Here is a 21,060-nt window from a genome sequence, read left to right on the forward strand (position 1 = left end):
TTATTTGAAATAGGAAAAGTTGATGGATGAATGTAATGGATTGAAGAATGAATGTAATGTTTTGATTATGATGAATGAATGTATTGTTTTGATTATGATGAATGAATGAAATGGTTTGTTGATGAATGAAATTGTTGTTGATGTTTGAAATTGTTGTTGATGAATGAAATGGTTTGATTATGTTTTATGAAATGAAATGGTTTGTCCTGAATATGTTTTTAAGTTGTAAGTGCATTATAGCACATAACATGAAACAAGGTTATAAGGTGTAAGTGCAGTGTCTGACATAGTTGCAAATGTAAGAAACAACAAGATATCATAAGTAGTGAATCAAAGGTGCATTAATAGCACATCTTACATTAATAGCTTAATTGCTTAACAGAACTTAATTTATAAGTGCCTACAAGTCAAAAGTGCTTAATAGCACACATTTGCGTAACATTCAAAACAACTTAATAGCAGTAATTGCAGCAGTAGTTCTTAATATCAGATATCCAAAAAAAAGACATTCTAAATTGCCTAATACTACATTGGCTGAGTAGCATATCCTCCCTTCTTTCTCCCCTTGTCTCTTGGCTTTACAACTTGTTTTCGTTGAGTAGCAGAAACTTGATCACTAGCCCTTCTCTTGTTAGTTGGAGCATTTTGCTTTTGAGTTGGTGGAATCTGGGAAGTTTGTGACTGAGTAGCTGGAGCCTTAGCCTTTCTCTTCCTAGTTGATGCATTTTGCTTCTGAGAAGCTTGACTCTGAGAAGCTTGAGTCTGAGTAGCCTGAACCTGAGAAGCTTGACTCTGAGAAACTTGTGACTGAGTAGCTGGAGCCTTAGCCTTTCTCTTCCTAGTTGATGCATTTTGCTTCTGAGAAGATTGGCTCTAAGTAGCTTAAGTCTGAGTAGCCTGAACCTGAGAAGCTTGACTCTAAGAAACTTGTGGCTGAGTAGTTTGAGTCTGAGATACCTGTGGCTGACTGGTTTGAGTCTCAACTTGTGCTTGAGGCTGAGATGGTGGCACCTGAGATGCTTGAGTTTGAGTCTCTGATTCAGGAGGTGGAGGTGGAGGCAGTGGGCATGTTGACTTGTTGTGTCCAGATTTCTTGCACCTACTGCATTTGATTCCATATGATGCTCTCTTCATTTGTCCACTATCTCTGAGAAGCTCACTTGCATCCAATCTTCTTTTCTTTTTAGGTCTCCCAGGTTGTTTTTTGATAGTTGGTGGTTGAAGATCAGTATATTCAGTCCTCATCCACAAATTTTGTCCATTGGCAGGATATATCATGCTTGAATAATAATCAACATATGCTTCTTTCTTGTATATGGATGGCACACAGTCAGCAATGTTGTAATGTTTGTGTTTTATGCAAGCAATGACATGACAACATGGCAGCCCTGTCAAGTACCATTTCCTGCAGTCACACACCATTTGCTGCAAGTTTGATAAAGCCAAACCGCAAGCGCACGGCCTATCGAAGTAATAGTAGTAAGTAGAGTATCGTTCCACTAGGGAGTTGGTCAATTTAATTAACTTTTAATGAATGATTAGAGGAGAGAAAGTTGATTAGAAAGGGTTTGATTGCTGAAGGTAAAAACAATAATAATAAAGGGCCTTAGGATCATTGGTTCATCTTAATAACTAATCCTTCACTAGACAAAACCTAAACTTCTAATTTCATGGTTTACACACTAATTTCTAAAGACCGGTTTCCCTTAGCCCCTCACCTTTCCGATGAAAGTCCGGTGAGAGTTTACTTCTAGCAACCAAGCCTATTTCACTGACATGATTACTAGAAGATGCATAGAGGATTGAAACTACTCTTTGTCTCAATAGTTGCAAAGACTATTTCACTGTTTTGCAACTATTGTCTAGATTCACTTGTTCCAACATCAAGACTCCGCTCTCGCTTTATGAATTGATGTTTGGGATGATGGATTAACGATTATCAAACCCTCCGCTTTCGCTTCCACAGTTTGATAATTGTTAATCCACGTTAAGACGGTGAATCTAGATTAGAAATTAGGGTTACATAGAAATTAGGGTTTAGACATGTTTTGTTTAGGATTGAGTCATTAGACTCCCCAATAATCCTAAGACTAAGAAGTCTACTCACTCATGTTCATCGTAGACATGGGGGAAGAAGAGAGAAAATAACGGTAAAGTAAATTGCGAAGAAAGTAAAAGAGAAATAAAAGACTTTTATTAAAATAATACTTGAAATAAACAAAGTAAAGGATGAACGTTTATGGTGGAGTGCTACTCTATTTATAGCTTTACAATTGACTTAGAAACTAAGCTACTATAAGGGCAAAACAGTAAAGCTGCAACGGAGTAACTTGGGCTTGAAGAAAAGCAGCAAAAGTGGCTCTGGGATGTGGCACGGCCGTGCCACATGTTGGCACTGGCCGTGCCAAGCTTCTGACTTGGTGGGAACATATTTTTGTTCCATATCTTCGTATTTTCGCACTGTATTTGCTCCAGTCCTCTTTCTTTTGCTCCAAGACACCTTCCACCATATATTCGTTCCTAAAATAAAATAAAAGACAATTTAAAGTAAAATATTCTAATATAAAATAAAATGCAATAAAATAAAATCAAATCTAAAATAAAACTAAACTAAATAAGGCAATAAATTATACTATCTAAGACTCATCAAACTCCCCCACACTTGAATCTTTGCTTGTCCTCAAGCAAAAGGCAGCAAACATAGCAGCAACAAAGATTGATTTATGGCAATATTAAGAACAAAAGTCTCTAGGGAAAGGCCTTGCCTCAAGTACACTAATTACAATTTCAAATACTTCTCATGAACCTATTCTACCCAACATCAAGTCTCAAGTGAGTGTGTGTGTGCAGTCCAACCCTTTTCTTGCTCCTGTATAAGACAGATATTATGAGGAATAGGTTCTATCCTTAGTGCTAAAGTAACCGAGAAAAGTCCTTTCTTCATTTCATATAAGAGTGATGGGAATTTGAGTTAAAATTAAATTAAATATAACAATTAAGCACAAGGGGCTGCAGATGCTTAGGGGCTATCTATCCTCGTAGGGAGTCTTCTCGGATGTAATTGTCCTTTCCCCCTAGATTCAAAATCACCCTAAGTAGTGCTGCAAATTTATTGTTTGTTTCATCTTCGCGTAGGAAGTCTTTTTGGATGTAATTGTCCTTTCCCCTTAGCATTGATGAATTTGATTCACATTAAGTTCAAATTAGGGAGTCACCACCACAATTAGGAAGTTAGGGATTGTCCTTTCCCCCACATGTTGGTGCCATTCTCCCGCCCCATTTAACATTAACAAATTAAAAAGAATATAACAATTAAGAACAATTTGATTATTTTTCCCACACAAACTTATACTACTTTTACTCTTAAGACTTTAAAGGGTCAAAGTTAACACTAAAGATAGAACGTGTTCCTTAAAATACCTATTCATACATTTACTCAAGGATTGCAACCGGGTGCTTTTCTCATTGGAGAATTTTCACATTAAAACAAGACATGGGTATAGCAAGAACATAAGAAACACAAGAAACTATTTTCATGTACAAGAGGCGACCTAAAGAAGAGACAAAACAAAAATTTTCATGCCATATTTACATTAAAAACAAGCTACTTAGTCATGCCTCTTGCTATAAAAACAAAACAAAAGAATAAAGTTCAAGGGAATTTGGGAACACTACGACTCTAGACACTTTATTAGGCCCCCCCCACACTTAGGGGAAGCATTGTCCTCAATGATTCAAAAAAAAGAAAAAGAAATTAAAAGAAGGAGAAGAAGTAGAAGAAGAAAGAAGGAGTAGAAGAAGAGGAGTAGAGGGAGAAGAGAAGGGAAGAGAGGAAGAGGAAAGCTCACATGTTATTGAGGTCCATAAGGAGGACCTTGAAGTTGGAGGTGTTGCATCATCCGACGGAGCATCTCATTATTTTCATCATTGACACGGTTGCCCCTTTGAACTTCATTGCGAAGGCCGGAGATCTCAACACCTTGCCTTTGTTGCTCGGTGCTCATCCTATCGATCTCATTGTGAATCCATGTCCATCGTTGATTTTCATTAAGCTCACCGGTTTCATGGCCATGGTGCCCCTCTTGGTGCAAGTTAGCACCTTCTCCTTCATTATGGTGCAAGCTAGCACCTTCTCCTTCATCATCTTGTTGTTCTAGAACCTGCACATCATCAACATACAACCAATTTTCTTCCACCTCGGTGGTAGTCCGAGATGGGTTAGGCAATAAAAACACGATTGGCACATTTAGCTTAAGTTGGTAATGGAGGGGTGGACGATGTTTGATGAAATTCATAGCGATAAGGGTCTCTATATTAAGCCTATTGTTTCCCTCAATTGGTTTGATCCCCTCATCTTCACCCACTCCAAAACACCTAGCTATATATGTAATGATGCCACCCACCACTATGTCTCCTCTACCGGCCGGTCTAGTACCGACAAAGTCTAGGTGATCAATCAAATAAAAGCAGGTATTGACGGGGTGGTTGTGGAGCATTGCCCAAAGCATGAACAATTCATCGGTTCTAGTGTTTCCTAGCTCGGTTCTACCCCAAATAGTGCAAGCCATTACCCTCTGAAGGTACCTAAGTACGGGGTTGTGAATGTTGCTAGCTTTGTTCGCCCTAGGGACGTATTTGTTGAGACCGGTGATTTGTTTCCAAAAGGCAGCTGGGTCATAGTTATCCGGTTTAAGGCTGGGATCCCAATGATCATGAATATATCCCTCATTTGCAAAGCCTAAGGCATCACAAAAGTGCTGAAGTGACATATCATAATCAATATTCATTAACCGGAAAACAACTCTATGGTTAGGGTTATCAAAATTCATCTTATCTTTAGTAAAATCTATTGAGCTCAAGAATTCATAAGTGAAATTTTCATAACCCCTCATAGGTTTCAGCAATTCAGTCCAACCTAACTTTCCTATCAACCTAGAAACATCATCAAACAGCTCTAGCATATCTAAAGTATTTGGATCAGGATAACGGGAAGGATGTAAGTGTTTAGAGATGAGATTTTTATACCTGTCGCTTTGCTTGTTGTTTTTGAACTGGATCCCATGATTCTTCACTTGGGCTTGCTTCTTTGGGGGAGGTCCTCCTTGAGAGCTTGCTGGTTCTTTACCACTTCTTCTTGAAGCCATTGACCCTTGTTAGAATTGGTTTTTGAAGGTTTAGGGTTTGGTAAAATTTTTGGTGGAAAGGATTGGTTTAGGGTTGGGGTTGATGTTTAAGCAAGGTTTGTTGGGTTGGATATGGAGATTGGTGAAGGTTTTGTGGTGTTTGGGTTAGGTTTTGAAGGATTAGGGTTTTGGTGAATTATGGGTTTGGATGGATGAAAGATGTTTTTGATTGGTGGTTTTTGTTTTGGGTGAAGTTTGTGGTTGATTGGTGAAAGAATGGATTGATTTGGTTAAGAATTGAGGGAGATATGAAGGTTTGAAGGTTTGAAGGTTATGGAGGTTTAGAGAGAAGTTTGAAAGATGAAAGAGGGTTGTGGTTTGTGAATGAGGAAGAAGGAAGAAAAAAATTGATGTTATAGGGTGCTAGAAGTCGGGCACGGCCGTGCCACCTATTGGCACGGGCCGTGCCATCATTCTGACTTTGAACCTTCAGTTTTTGCTTAAAAATCTGGCACGGCCGTGCCAGTCTTAGCACGGGCCGTGCCAACCTTCTGGTCCAGGGGGCTTCAAAAATTTTCATTTTCTTGATTTTCTTCGAATCAAACTTGGACAATTACCTACAAAACAACTTAAAACAAAGAAAAACAAAACAAAAGCGATTAAATGCGTGGGTTGCCTCCCACGAAGCGCTCTTTTAATGTCATTAGCTTGACGGTTAGAAAGAGTCCTTAGAATGGATCAAAGATATCATGTTGTGTAGATGGCGCTATAAAACGTTCTTTCACAACATGATCATTAAGCATGCAACAAGAGTAAAGAGCGGGACCTTTCATAACGTTTTCCAACTCAAATCCTACCATCTTATCACTCACTTGAAAGACGATCCTACCAAGTTTAACATCAATGAGAGCTCCCGCAGTTGCGAGGAACGGTCTACCTAGGATTATAGGGACGTCATCGTCCTCTTCAATGTCAACGACTACAAAATCAGTGGGGGTGTATATCCCCTCTATCTTAACAGGTATGTCCTCGACAAATCCTACAAGTTTCATGGTAGAACGATCAGCAATTTTTAATTCCATCTCGGTAGGTTTCAACTCTCCTATCCCTATCCTTTTAAGAAGAGACAAAGGCAGCAAACTAACACTAGCTCCTAAGTCACATAAGGCTTTGTTTATGGATTCATTCCCAACTTCACATGGTATGGCAAAGCTACCTGGATCTCTAAGCTTAGGGGGTGCTTCTTGGATGACTGCACTAGTTTGCTTAGCGAAGGCTATTGTCTCATTATGCTCTATAGCCCTTTTCTTTGAAAAAATTTCCTTTAAAAACTTGGCATATAGAGGCATCCTAGACAAAGCTTCAGCAAAGGGAAGTTTAATGCAAATCTTCCTAAGTATGTTAACAAATTTTTCAAACTTATCCTCTAGTTTAAGCTTATCGGGATTTAAGGGGGATGGAGTTTTGTTTTCTTCAAGTGGTTTAGCTTCTTCTATCACAACTTTATCACCTAAGGGCTTGACATTTTCTTTCCCAATGTTTTTAACCTTAGCAAAAGTTTCACCTAACTTACTACCCCTAAAAGATATAACATTAACTTGGGCTTTGGGGTTGGCTTCGGTTTGACCAGGAAAGACTCCCGGTGTTTGGGAAGATGTAGCCACTTGTTGGGCTATTTGAGCGATTTGAGTTTCAAGCATTTTAGAGTGAGTAGCAATAGAATCAACCTTGGTATTGAGCTTGGAAAGAGAATCATTCAGAAATCCAGTTTGGTTTTTGAGTTCTTGAAGTTGTTTGTTTTGGTTGGCAATAGAGTTTTCCAACAAAATTTCCAAATTGGATTTTTGAGTGAATCTTTGGTTGTTTGCATAACCGGGTGGTGCTACTTGTTGTCCATAGGGATTTTGATTTTTATAAAAATTTTGATTTTGTCTCATCCCTTGGTTGTATTGAGCATAGTTCATTTGCTCAACACCGTTAGTAGCACTACCTAGTTGGCAATCAACACCAGCATGACCAGTTATACCACATATTTCACAAGAAGGAGTAGAAGCAGAATTGATAGCACTAACATTGAATTTTTCAAGTTTTTCAGTTAGTGTATCAATTTTAGAAGCAAGGTGATCATAGTTAGAGACTTCGTGTATACCTGCCTCCTTTTTGGAGGATGAAGAACTAGAGATGGCTCTCTCGTCGGTCCATTTGTAATGATTTTGAGCCATGTCTTCAATTAGGGCATACGCCTCCGTGTAGTTTTTGTTCATAAGTGCTCCACCTGCAGCTGCATCAACAGACATCTTAGTGGTATAAGACAAGCCATTATAAAAAGTGTGGACTATAAGCCACTTCTCTAGGCCATGGTGGGGACAAAGTCTTAGCATTTCTTTGAAACGCTCCCACGCCTCATAGAGAGATTCCCCATCTTTTTGATTGAACCGTGTGATTTGGTCTCTAAGTTTAGCGGTTTTAGATGGTGGAAAGAAACGGGCAAGGAATGCTTGCCTCATCTGATCCCATGAAGTAATGGAACCGACTTCGAGGGAATGGAACCAAGCGCTAGCTCTATCCCTTAAGGAAAAGGGAAAGAGATGAAGTCTTACGGCTTCTTGGTTCTCCTTCATGGTTCCACTAATTCGTAGGAAAACAGAGATGTGAAGATTGGGATCCTCAGTGGGGGATCCCGAGAATTGGTTTTGCTGCACCAAGTTAAGTAGGGCAGGCTTAATTTCAAAGTTGTCATCCTCAACCGTTGGGTACACTATAACAGCTTGTGGCTCAGCCGTAGACGGCGTTGCATACTCTTTGAGAGTGCGATTGGCCATGGCGGTGTTATTTTGTGCGTCTCTCCTTCGTCTATGCAAATACCTTTCGATCTCGTTGATTACTACAACTCGATTTCTGGTTTTTCGCATAAAAAAAATGAGAACCCAAGAAGTTAAAAAAAAATGACAGAAAAATAAAAAGTTGAAAATAAAAATAAAAAGAAAAGAGAAAGAAGAAGAGAATTCTAATCACTAAGAAAAAGCTAATCAAATTAGTTAACTCCCCGGCAACGGCGCCAAAAACTTGATAGAGCCAAACCGCAAGCGCACGGCCTATCGAAGTAATAGTAGTAAGTAGAGTATCGTTCCACTAGGGAGTTGGTCAATTTAATTAACTTTTAATGAATGATTAGAGGAGAGAAAGTTGATTAGAAAGGGTTTGATTGCTGAAGGTAAAAACAATAATAATAAAGGGCCTTAGGATCATTGGTTCATCTTAATAACTAATCCTTCACTAGACAAAACCTAAACTTCTAATTTCATGGTTTACACACTAATTTCTAAAGACCGGTTTCCCTTAGCCCCTCACCTTTCCGATGAAAGTCCGGTGAGAGTTTACTTCTAGCAACCAAGCCTATTTCACTGACATGATTACTAGAAGATGCATAGAGGATTGAAACTACTCTTTGTCTCAATAGTTGCAAAGACTATTTCACTGTTTTGCAACTATTGTCTAGATTCACTTGTTCCAACATCAAGACTCCGCTCTCGCTTTATGAATTGATGTTTGGGATGATGGATTAACGATTATCAAACCCTCCGCTTTCGCTTCCACAGTTTGATAATTGTTAATCCACGTTAAGACGGTGAATCTAGATTAGAAATTAGGGTTACATAGAAATTAGGGTTTAGACATGTTTTGTTTAGGATTGAGTCATTAGACTCCCCAATAATCCTAAGACTAAGAAGTCTACTCACTCATGTTCATCGTAGACATGGGGGAAGAAGAGAGAAAATAACGGTAAAGTAAATTGCGAAGAAAGTAAAAGAGAAATAAAAGACTTTTATTAAAATAATACTTGAAATAAACAAAGTAAAGGATGAACGTTTATGGTGGAGTGCTACTCTATTTATAGCTTTACAATTGACTTAGAAACTAAGCTACTATAAGGGCAAAACAGTAAAGCTGCAACGGAGTAACTTGGGCTTGAAGAAAAGCAGCAAAAGTGGCTCTGGGATGTGGCACGGCCGTGCCACATGTTGGCACTGGCCGTGCCAAGCTTCTGACTTGGTGGGAACATATTTTTGTTCCATATCTTCGTATTTTCGCACTGTATTTGCTCCAGTCCTCTTTCTTTTGCTCCAAGACACCTTCCACCATATATTCGTTCCTAAAATAAAATAAAAGACAATTTAAAGTAAAATATTCTAATATAAAATAAAATGCAATAAAATAAAATCAAATCTAAAATAAAACTAAACTAAATAAGGCAATAAATTATACTATCTAAGACTCATCAAAGTTCACAACATACTTGTCTCCAGAACTTGATAAATGGATCACTTAGAAATCATGATCACCGCCTTGCCTAAGAAAATAAACCAGAAACCAGAAACTTAATGCATAATGAAAACCAGAAACTTAATACAAAAAACTTAATCAACATACAAATGGAAATTTAAAAAACACAATCAGCATACAAATGAAAAATTAATACCTTACTACCCAGTTATTTGTATAAGATGATTCCTTTTCTAGCTTCTTCTTGATATTTGGTAGAATAGCACCATCATCAAACCTTGTAAATTTCTGCCTATTCTTCTCCCACCTCTGCATGACATAAACCCTTATATCCTCCATCATGGAAACAACTGGCTTGGACCTTGGAATCACAATCACAGAGTTAAAGGCTTCTGACATGTTGTTCACTAATGTGTCACCTTTAAACATTGACCTAGTTCAATGTCTTGGATCTATTTCACACAGATAGTTAAATGCCTCCTCACTTATAGCCTTTATTGTAACGCCCCATTTTTATTCTATTATTTTTAGTAGATGGGTGAATATTTTATATGACTTTATTTGTTATATATATGTGATTTTATGTGAAATATATATATTATATGATTCATGAAGTTGTGTATTATTTAAATGAATGTGGTTTTATTATTTGTGGAAATAATAGGAGAAGTAGAAATAGGTAGAATTAGTATTTATTTTTGGTTAATGGGAATTAAGTAGAAATTAAATAGAAATTAAGGGAGTTAAGTGAGAAAAGAAAAGAGTTATATTTTTGGGAGTAAAAGAAAGAAAAAGAGATAGAAACATTTCACGTACAATTGAGAAAAGGTGGGTTTTGAGAGAAAGAGGAGAAGAACCAAGAGAAGGCTAGGAGAAGAGCTAGGAAGAGAGAATCCAACCGTTTTTGCTGTAGAATTTGCTGAATTAAGGTAAGGGTGGGATTCCTTTCAATAATCATAATATATAATTTGAAAATTGATGAATTTGTTGTTCTTGGTTTTTAGGGTTTGAGAAGTTATGTTAGATGATGAATTATGATGAAACTTGTTGTTGAATTGCATGATTATATGTTGTTTTATCCCGTATGTTGTCTAATAAACCTGTAAACATGTTTCTAATTCATTTTGGGTGATTAAGGGATCAAAAATTGGGTTTTGGGGTGAAAAATGATGCAAAAATCGTAACAGCCTGTGCCAAATCGTGCTCCGATTTTGCCAAATCGTGCTCCGATTATTTACGAATGAAAATGCAAATTTTGACCCAGAAAATCGTACTCCGATTTTCCAAATCGTACTCCGATTTGACAGCTTTCCCTGTTTCGCGTTCTTGCGTCTTTTTCACCCGTTTCTGTTTTGAATTAGCTTTCGGTGTAAACATAAAAGTTGTAGATAATTGAGTTAGCTTTCTAATGGCTTTGGAGTGACTAGAAAATTATTTGTAGATTTTTAGTTATGATAAAAATAGTCTAGGTGGGTCTTCGGAAAAATTTAAGAAAACTTAGCATAACTATTCCCAAGTTAGTCCAAAACTTATGGTTGGTTTCCCAACTTCAAACTTAAGTGTTAGGGATTTAGTTGAGATGTTTTATGAGTATTTGGATTATGTTATATTGATCAAAACTTAATTGCTTTTGAAGGATGTTTTGAACCTTGAGATGAATGTAATTGATTTTATATATATGCTATGTTGTTGTTCTCCGTTGTTGACGTTGTTGTATCATCTAATGTCGAAGTTGGGGAGTGTGTCATAATTGTTGTAGGCACATATGTTGTTGTTGTAGTCGTTGTTGGAGTTGTATGTTGATATACACAAGTTGAGTCCATTTGCATACTCACATCTGTTGGGGGCTCATGCCCTGGAATGTTTATCATTCAACCGTTGGGGGCTTATGCCCTGGGATGCTTTAACCATCCAATTTGTTGGGGGCTTATGCCCTGGAATGTTTATCATTCACCTGTTGGGGGCTTATGCCCTGGGATGCTTTAACCATCCAATTTGTTGGGGGCTTATGCCCTGGAATGCTTAGCATTCAACGCGCGTAGATTGGTACCACATGCATGATGCATTAGTTGTCGTTGTTGTTATTGCATTGTCGAGTTGTCGTTGTTGTTATTGCATTGTCGAGTTGTCGTTGTTGTCGTTGCCGTCGTTGCATTGTCGAGTTGTCGGTGTCGTTATTGATAACGAATTTGTTGTTGTTGTTGTTCAGCGTTGTTGTGATGATTATGTTGTTGCTATATGTATATTTTTATATACATTGTTAATGATGCATGCTGTGATATGTTGTTGTTTGTTTCGGACATGTTGAGGTTGATGTTGTTGTTGTTCTTGATGATGTTGTTGTTATTGTTCTTGAAGATGTTGTTGCTGTTCTTGATGATGTTGTTGTTGTTCTGACGTTAATGGATGATATTAACTAATGTTATATAATGATGAATATGTATGTTGTTGATGTCTAAGATGTGGTAGGATGCTTTATCCTTATTAAATGATGTTAAGTTGATGATGTTGCATAGTCAAGTTGGTGTTCTTTGTTGATAATGACGTTTGTGTTGTGGTGGATGTTGTCTAATGCTGTTGAAAATGAATATGATGCTGAGTTATATATATATATATATATATATATATATGTATATATGAACTTGATAATGCTTGTTGTTGAATTGTTGATGTTTTCATTAATTTGATGAATTATATATTATTATTATTGGATAAGTTTCTCACCCCTTCTGCGTATATGTTGCCTCGACCGTGGGTAATGTGCAGGTAATGATGGCTTGTAGGTTGGTTGGCTCAAGTGTCTAGGGCTCTGATACATATTAGGATGGGGATAGTCGCGAATGTTTTCTTCATTTCTTTTATGTATCATGTTTTGAAAAGACCTAGTTGATGGAGTTTATTATTGTTGAGAATAATGTTTATTATCTTGAGACCTTTGTGCCAAGAATTTCGTTGGTGTTGGATTTGGTCGAAATTATATTTTGAAAGAATTATTCCGCTGCAGTTTTTAAGATATTTTAAATGTTGGTTTACATAAATAGTTATTTTCTATTTATGAAATTTTGAAAAGCAGTGTGACACTCCGTTGTATGATTTACTCTGATTATTATAATTAATATTACGTTGTTGGGAGAACGGGGTGTTACAATTGGTATCAGAGCAGGTCGGTCCATCCGGCCAATTAGTAGAGTCGTGTCGAGCCTAGTAGTGTTGTGTGACAATTTTGTATTGTCCTCGTTGTCCTGCTGTTGTTTGTTGTGTAACCCTTAGTATGAACTGGTTGGAATACAACCATGTTCATATTAATTGTTTTAGTAAGTCAGTGTACTTCTCTTCTGCGGAAGAAGAGAGTGGAGCAGAATTTTTATCTATCAAGCAGCTGAAGCAGTTAGAACATGATGAAAATTTGATGTTTTCTTTAATGGCGTATTTGTCTGTGGAAAATCAGTCGGTAATTGATAGATTGCCCGTTGTGAATGAGTTTCCTGAAGTTTTTCCTGATGAGATTCCAGATGTGCCACCAGAGAGGGAGGTTGAATTTTCAATTGATCTAGTGCCGGGTACGAAGCCGGTGTCGATGGCTCCTTACCGTATGTCAGCTTCAGAGTTGGTAGAGTTGAAGAAACAGTTAGAAGACTTGCTTGATAAGAAGTTTATAAGACCAAGTGTGTCACCTTGGGGAGCGCCTATGTTGCTAGTTAAGAAGAAGGATGGTAGCATGAGATTGTGCATAGATTACCGTCAACTGAATAAAGTGACGATAAAGAATAGGTATCCACTTCCGAGAATTGACGACTTGATGGATCAATTAGTGGGTGCTCGAGTGTTTAGCAAGATTGACTTGAGGTCAGGTTATCATCAGATTAAGGTGAAGGATGAAGATATGCAGAAGACGGCCTTTAGGACACGGTATGGACACTATGAATATAAAGTGATGCCTTTCGGTGTTACTAATGCGCCTGGTGTGTTCATGGAGTATATGAACAGAATTTTTCATGCTTTTCTGGATAAGTTTGTTGTTGTATTTATTGATGATATCTTGATTTATTCTAAGACTGAAGAAGAGCATGCAGAACAATTGAAGATTGTGTTGCAGGTGCTGAAAGAAAAGAAGTTGTATGCAAAGTTGTCAAAGTGCGAGTTCTGGTTAAGGGAAGTAAGTTTCCTTGGCCATATTATTTCTGGTAGTGGTATTGCAGTTGACCCGTCGAAGGTTGAAGCGGTATCACAGTGGGAGACTCCTAAGTCAGTTACGGAGATTAGAAGTTTTCTTGGTTTGGCCGGTTATTACAGAAGATTTATCGAAGGATTTTCAAAGTTGGCACTTCCATTGACTCAGTTGACCTGTAAAGGTAAAGCTTTTGTGTGGGATGCTCAGTGTGAGAGTAATTTCAATGAGTTGAAGCGAAGATTAACGACGGCTCCAATTTTGATTTTACCAGAGCCAGATAAACCTTTTGTTGTATATTGTGATGCGTCCAAGTTGGGCTTAGGTGGTGTGCTTATGCAAGATGGCAAGGTAGTGGCTTATGCTTCGAGACAATTGAGAATACATGAGAAGAACTATCCTACACATGATTTAGAGTTGGCTGCTGTGGTTTTTGTGTTGAAAATTTGGAGACACTATTTGTACGGTTCCAGATTTGAAGTGTTTAGTGATCATAAAAGTCTGAAATATTTATTTGATCAAAAAGAGTTGAATATGAGGCAGAGAAGGTGGCTAGAGTTGTTGAAAGATTATGATTTTGGCTTAAATTACCATCCGGGTAAAGCTAATGTGGTTGCAGATGCCCTGAGTAGGAAAACGTTGCACATGTCGGCTATGATGGTGAAAGAATTTGAATTGCTGGAACAGTTTAGAGACTTAAGTCTTGTTTGTGAATTGGCACCTCAGAGTGTACAGTTGGGTATGTTGAAAATTAATAATGATTTCTTGAAGAGTATCAAAGAAGCCCAGGAAGTTGATGTGAAATTTGTAGACTTGATGGTTGCTAGTAATCAGACTGCAGATGGTGATTTTCAGGTTGATGATCAAGGAGTGTTGAGATTCTGAGGCAGGATTTGTATCCCTGATAATAATGAATTGAAAAAGTTGATTTTAGAAGAAAGTCACAGAAGTAGCTTGAGTATCCATCCGGGAGCTACAAAGATGTACCATGACTTGAAGAAACTGTTTTGGTGGTCTGGGTTGAAGCGTGATGTCGCACAATTTGTTTATGCGTGTTTGACTTGTCAGAAATCGAAAGTTGAACATCAGAAACCTGCTGGTTCGTTGACACCATTAGATGTGCCAGAATGGAAATGGGATAGCATCTCCATGGACTTTGTGACGAGTTTACCAAACACTCAAAGAGGGCATGATGCCATTTGGGTTGTTGTCGATAGATTGACGAAGTCGGCACACTTTATTTCGATTAATATCACTTATTCAGTAGCTCAGTTGGCGGAGATTTATATTCATAATATTGTGAAGTTGCATGGTGTCCTGTCGAGTATTGTGTTGGATAGAGATCCGAGGTTCACTTCGAGATTTTGGAAGAGCTTGCAAGAAGCCGTGGGCTCTCAGTTGAAGTTGAGTTCGGCTTATCATCCGCAAACAGATGGTCAGTCGGAAAGAACGATTCAATCATTAGAAGATTTGTTGAGGGTGTGTGTACTTGAGCAAGGTGGAGCTTGGGATAGTCACCTACCGTTGACAGAGTTCACGTACAACAAGAGTTACCATTCGAGTATTGGTATGGCACCTTTCGAAGCTTTATATGGTCGAAGGTGTAGAACTCCTTTATGTTGGTTTGAGTCGGGTGAAAGTGTTGTGTTGGGACCTGAAATAGTTCAGCAGACCACGGAGAAGGTCAAGATGATAAGAGAGCATATGAAAGCGTCGCAGAGTCGACAGAAGAGTTATCATGACAAGCGTAGGGAGGACCTTGAATGTCAAGAGGGTGACCATGTGTTCTTGAGAGTCACTCCTATGACCGGTGTGGGTCGTGCATTGAAGTCCAAGAAGTTGACTCCGAAGTTTATTGGTCCTTATCAAATATCTGAGAGAATTGGCACGGTGGATTATAGAGTCGGTTTGCCACCACATCTTTCGAACTTGCATGATGTGTTTCATGTGTCGCAACTTCGGAAATATGTAGCGGATCCTTCACATGTTATTCCTAGAGATGATGTGCAAGTTAGGGACAACCTTACGGTGGATACTTTACCTTTGAGGATTGATGATCGCAAGGTGAAGACGTTGAGAGGCAAAGAGATACCTCTAGTGAGAGTTGTTTGGGGAGGAGCAACTGGTGAAAGTCTTACTTGGGAGTTGGAGAGTAAGATGCAGGAGTCATATCCTGAGTTGTTTGCTTGAGGTAATATTTCGAGGACGAAATTCTATAAGTTGGGGAGAGTTGTAACGCCCCATTTTTATTCTATTATTTTTAGTAGATGGGTGAATATTTTATATGACTTTATTTGTTATATATATGTGATTTTATGTGAAATATATATATTATATGATTCATGAAGTTGTGTATTATTTAAATGAATGTGGTTTTATTATTTGTGGAAATAATAGGAGAAGTAGAAATAGGTAGAATTAGTATTTATTTTTGGTTAATGGGAATTAAGTAGAAATTAAATAGAAATTAAGGGAGTTAAGTGAGAAAAGAAAAGAGTTATATTTTTGGGAGTAAAAGAAAGAAAAAGAGATAGAAACATTTCACGTACAATTGAGAAAAGGTGGGTTTTGAGAGAAAGAGGAGAAGAACCAAGAGAAGGCTAGGAGAAGAGTTAGGAAGAGAGAATCCAACCGTTTTTGCTGTAGAATTTGCTGAATTAAGGTAAGGGTGGGATTCCTTTCAATAATCATAATATATAATTTGAAAATTGATGAATTTGTTGTTCTTGGTTTTTAGGGTTTGAGAAGTTATGTTAGATGATGAATTATGATGAAACTTGTTGTTGAATTGCATGATTATATGTTGTTTTATCCCGTATGTTGTCTAATAAACCTGTAAACATGTTTCTAATTCATTTTGGGTGATTAAGGGATCAAAAATTGGGTTTTGGGGTGAAAAATGATGCAAAAATCGTAACAGCCTGTGCCAAATCGTGCTCCGATTTTGCCAAATCGTGCTCCGATTATTTACGAATGAAAATGCAAATTTTGACCCAGAAAATCGTACTCCGATTTTCCAAATCGTACTCCGATTTGACAGCTTTCCCTGTTTCGCGTTCTTGCGTCTTTTTCACCCGTTTCTGTTTTGAATTAGCTTTCGGTGTAAACATAAAAGTTGTAGATAATTGAGTTAGCTTTCTAATGGCTTTGGAGTGACTAGAAAATTATTTGTAGATTTTTAGTTATGATAAAAATAGTCTAGGTGGGTCTTCGGAAAAATTTAAGAAAACTTAGCATAACTATTCCCAAGTTAGTCCAAAACTTATGGTTGGTTTCCCAACTTCAAACTTAAGTGTTAGGGATTTAGTTGAGATGTTTTATGAGTATTTGGATTATGTTATATTGATCAAAACTTAATTGCTTTTGAAGGATGTTTTGAACCTTGAGATGAATGTAATTGATTTTATATATATGCTATGTTGTTGTTCTCCGTTGTTGACGTTGTTGTATCATCTAATGTCGAAGTTGGGGAGTGTGTCATAATTGTTGTAGGCACATATGTTGTTGTTGTAGTCGTTGTTGGAGTTGTATGTTGATATACACAAGTTGAGTCCATTTGCATACTCACATCTGTTGGGGGCTCATGCCCTGGAATGTTTATCATTCAACCGTTGGGGGCTTATGCCCTGGGATGCTTTAACCATCCAATTTGTTGGGGGCTTATGCCCTGGAATGTTTATCATTCACCTGTTGGGGGCTTATGCCCTGGGATGCTTTAACCATCCAATTTGTTGGGGGCTTATGCCCTGGAATGCTTAGCATTCAGCGCGCGTAGATTGGTACCACATGCATGATGCATTAGTTGTCGTTGTTGTTATTGCATTGTCGAGTTGTCGTTGTTGTTATTGCATTGTCGAGTTGTCGTTGTTGTCGTTGCCGTCGTTGCATTGTCGAGTTGTCGGTGTCGTTATTGATAACGAATTTGTTGTTGTTGTTGTTCAGCGTTGTTGTGATGATTATGTTGTTGCTATATGTATATTTTTATATACATTGTTAATGATGCATGCTGTGATATGTTGTTGTTTGTTTCGGACATGTTGAGGTTGATGTTGTTGTTGTTCTTGATGATGTTGTTGTTATTGTTCTTGAAGATGTTGTTGCTGTTCTTGATGATGTTGTTGTTGTTCTGACGTTAATGGATGATATTAACTAATGTTATATAATGATGAATATGTATGTTGTTGATGTCTAAGATGTGGTAGGATGCTTTATCCTTATTAAATGATGTTAAGTTGATGATGTTGCATAGTCGAGTTGGTGTTCTTTGTTGATAATGACGTTTGTGTTGTGGTGGATGTTGTCTAATGCTGTTGAAAATGAATATGATGCTGAGTTATATATATATATATATATATATATATATATATATATGTATATATGAACTTGATAATGCTTGTTGTTGAATTGTTGATGTTTTCATTAATTTGATGAATTATATATTATTATTATTGGATAAGTTTCTCACCCCTTCTGCGTATATGTTGCCTCGACCGTGGGTAATGTGCAGGTAATGATGGCTTGTAGGTTGGTTGGCTCAAGTGTCTAGGGCTCTGATACATATTAGGATGGGGATAGTCGCGAATGTTTTCTTCATTTCTTTTATGTATCATGTTTTGAAAAGACCTAGTTGATGGAGTTTATTATTGTTGAGAATAATGTTTATTATCTTGAGACCTTTGTGCCAAGAATTTCGTTGGTGTTGGATTTGGTCGAAATTATATTTTGAAAGAATTATTCCGCTGCAGTTTTTAAGATATTTTAAATGTTGGTTTACATAAATAGTTATTTTCTATTTATGAAATTTTGAAAAGCAGTGTGACACTCCGTTGTATGATTTACTCTGATTATTATAATTAATATTACGTTGTTGGGAGAACGGGGTGTTACATTTATTTCCTTCATCTCCTTTTCCCAAGCATTTCTGTATGTAGCTTTGGCAGCTCTCCACATTAACTCTTTTAGTTTTTTACCAGGAAATCTCTTTCTAAAATTGTTGTAGAGATGTCTCACACAAAACCTCTGCTCAACCTCAGGAAGCAACAAATCAATAGCTGGTAAAAGTCCATAATTGACAAAATACAACAAAAATTGTCAGAAATTACTATAACTAAAGGCATAAACAAAATGTATACAAAAAACAAAACTGAAAAAAGCTATAAACAATACCTTCTGTTGATCACTAATGATGGTGTATGTTCTACAGATTTCAGTACCTCCCAAATCATTTATGAGAAGCTCCAGGAACCATGTCCAGGACTCTTTAGTCTCTCCTTCAACAACTGCAAATGCAATTGGAAGTATTTGGTCATTTGGATCCATTCCAATGGCAGCTAGCAACATTCCACCATAAGGCCCCTTAAGGAAGCAACCATTAAGCTCAATGATCTTTCTGCATTTGAAAAAACTATACATGCACCTCTTAAAGCATACATACATTCTCTGAAATCTAGGACAAACTATTGCATTTGGGTTCTCTAGGTCAGCCTCAGTATCTTCATATGGGGTTGATGTAATCTTGACAGTTGAATGAGGGTTAGACCTTAGTAATTCATGAGCATAATCATGCAGCCTTGTGTATTGATCTCTAAAGCTCCCTTCAACAAATTCCACTGCAAACTTCTTTGCTCTATATGCTTTGCTCCTACCCATTTGAATATTCCACTTCTCCTGAGCCCTCTCCATTATAGTTGAAATTTTAAGATCTCTATTCTCTCTAACCCTTGAATGAAGTTTAGCACCTAACCATCTAGAATTCATCAAATTAACATTGTAGTCTATGTCACACTCATGATCTCCAGGGTAAACCTTTCTCAACTGCCATGTCTCTTTACCAGGTATTTTACCACAGAATGCCTCCCATGGACATCCTTCCTTGCATCCAACCCTCACTCTCTCTTTATAATTCTTTCTAAATTTTATTGCCCTTCCGGAGTGTACTGCATAAGTCCTCATTGCTTCCATAAAAACTAACTTTGACACAAAATATGTTCCAACCTCCCATTTATAATCCTTCATTTTATCTGGCATTTTGAAAGTTGGGAATTTGGCTCTGTTCACACCATCCTCATTCCTCTCAGATCCACTATTCAAGTCATCAGAATTGACTTCATCTAATTCATCTAAACTCCTATCAGCTACTACAGTCTCTGATACTCCTGCTTCACCTTCAATGTTAACAGACCTTTGTAGTTGCTCAATAATGTCATCTTCAAACACAGGTTCTTGTCCTGATTGTTTTTTCTTGGGTCTCCCTCTCCACTTTTTCCCCTTGCCAGTTTTACTCTTCTTTTGAGAAGAAGCTCCTCCCTTCTTCTTTTTCCCCTTGTCAGCGGTGTTATCTTCACCCTCTACCCTCACAGATCCTTCACCCACTTCAGTTTGATTCTCAACATTGTTCACTTCACCCTCTACCCTCACAGCCTCTGTCTCAGCATTTAAATCCACATTTACTCCAATTCCACCTACCTCACTGTCTAAGTCTCCTGCTATTCCCACCTCATCTTCTGACTCACCAAAATGTACATTAAGCGCACTGTCTTCCTTCTCACCAGCCAGATCCTCATTTTCATTCCCTAACCCAAAGTCAAAGCCAAAGTCATTTTGATTCCCTAGCCCAGCCTCACCCACATTCACAGTTTCCTCCACTGGTGGCTCACTCACATTCACAGTGTCCTTCTCTAGCTCAGGCCCATGACTATTTTGACCAACTTCAATTTGTGTCTCATCATCTTCTAATCCAGGCCCATTAAACAATTCATTCTCATCAATCATTGGGCCATGGTCATTTAAGTCCAACTCAGGCCCATTAGCATTTGTACCCTCAACAGTGGGACCTACACCACTCACACCACCATCAACATTTGAACCCTCATCCTCGGCAGTGGGACCTAAACTAGTGGGACTTTCATTTGTTTCATTCCTAACAGGTGGGGCCATCATAGGATATTCTATCAATGGGTTAAGCTCTATAATTTCAGGTTGTGACATGGGGTGAACAACATACAAATGGACCCTATCAAATTGATATGCAATATTTTGCATCCTTCTACACCCTATGTCACTATTCAATTCTACCATTCCATCTTCCATAGTATGATGAAAATACCACAAAGACTTCAGACTAATATAACCTAATCTTTTTAAGGTTGCTAACAAAGCAAAATAGCTGAAAACATCTGGATCACATTCAAGTACTTCTTCTGGACCTACATACTTAGGGTCACTAAAACAACTAAAGTCCCCAGCATGATGTAATACACACTCAAACACTTGGTCCATCTATTTTGAGCCATTAAGGCAAGAAAGAAAAGAACAAACCCTAATTAAATATGTGCACAACCATCGAAAAAATGGACCACAGACAACACAACACAACAGTATACAACCATACTTTATTTCCTTCAAAACATTCAACACAACAGACAAAAATCAACTTTTGAAGAGGGCAAATACAATACAATATCAAATCCATGCATACAGAACCTT

General features: G+C 37.7%; 1 protein-coding gene, 1 long non-coding RNA gene, 1 other non-coding gene and 1 pseudogene across 3 annotated transcripts; 2 read left to right on the top strand and 2 right to left on the bottom strand.

Annotated features, from left to right (window-relative positions):
- Positions 1 to 458: 458 nt before the first annotated feature.
- Positions 459 to 20,853, bottom strand: LOC146911425 (uncharacterized; annotated as a pseudogene).
- Positions 7,476 to 7,582, top strand: LOC146911426 (small nucleolar RNA R71). The gene has a single exon (XR_015020771.1). It is a non-coding gene; the product is annotated as a small nucleolar RNA R71 (small nucleolar RNA).
- On the top strand, positions 10,139 to 12,400 carry LOC146911427 (uncharacterized). Its single transcript, XR_015020497.1, has 2 exons — positions 10,139 to 10,336; positions 12,174 to 12,400. It is a non-coding gene; the product is annotated as an uncharacterized LOC146911427 (long non-coding RNA).
- LOC146911428 (uncharacterized) lies at positions 18,582 to 20,075 on the bottom strand. The gene is made up of 3 exons (XM_085724985.1): positions 20,071 to 20,075; positions 18,742 to 19,987; positions 18,582 to 18,626 (listed from the first exon to the last, which is right to left on the bottom strand). The coding sequence occupies exons 1-3, from the start codon at positions 20,073 to 20,075 to the stop codon at positions 18,582 to 18,584; spliced, it is 1,296 nt and encodes a 431-aa protein (XP_085581111.1).
- Positions 20,854 to 21,060: the final 207 nt, after the last annotated feature.

This window comes from Medicago sativa, chromosome 7 (assembly GCF_051527215.1).
Source record: "Medicago sativa cultivar Bolivia chromosome 7, Bolivia_mono, whole genome shotgun sequence".
In the NCBI taxonomy this organism is placed as follows: domain Eukaryota; kingdom Viridiplantae; phylum Streptophyta; class Magnoliopsida; order Fabales; family Fabaceae; genus Medicago; species Medicago sativa.

Excerpts from the sequence above, each read along its gene's own strand:
- LOC146911428 (XM_085724985.1), bottom strand. Across the intron at positions 18,627-18,741 it reads TCATTAGTGATCAACAGAAG|CTATTGATTTGTTGCTTCCT; the intron begins GTATTGTTTATA and ends GACTTTTACCAG.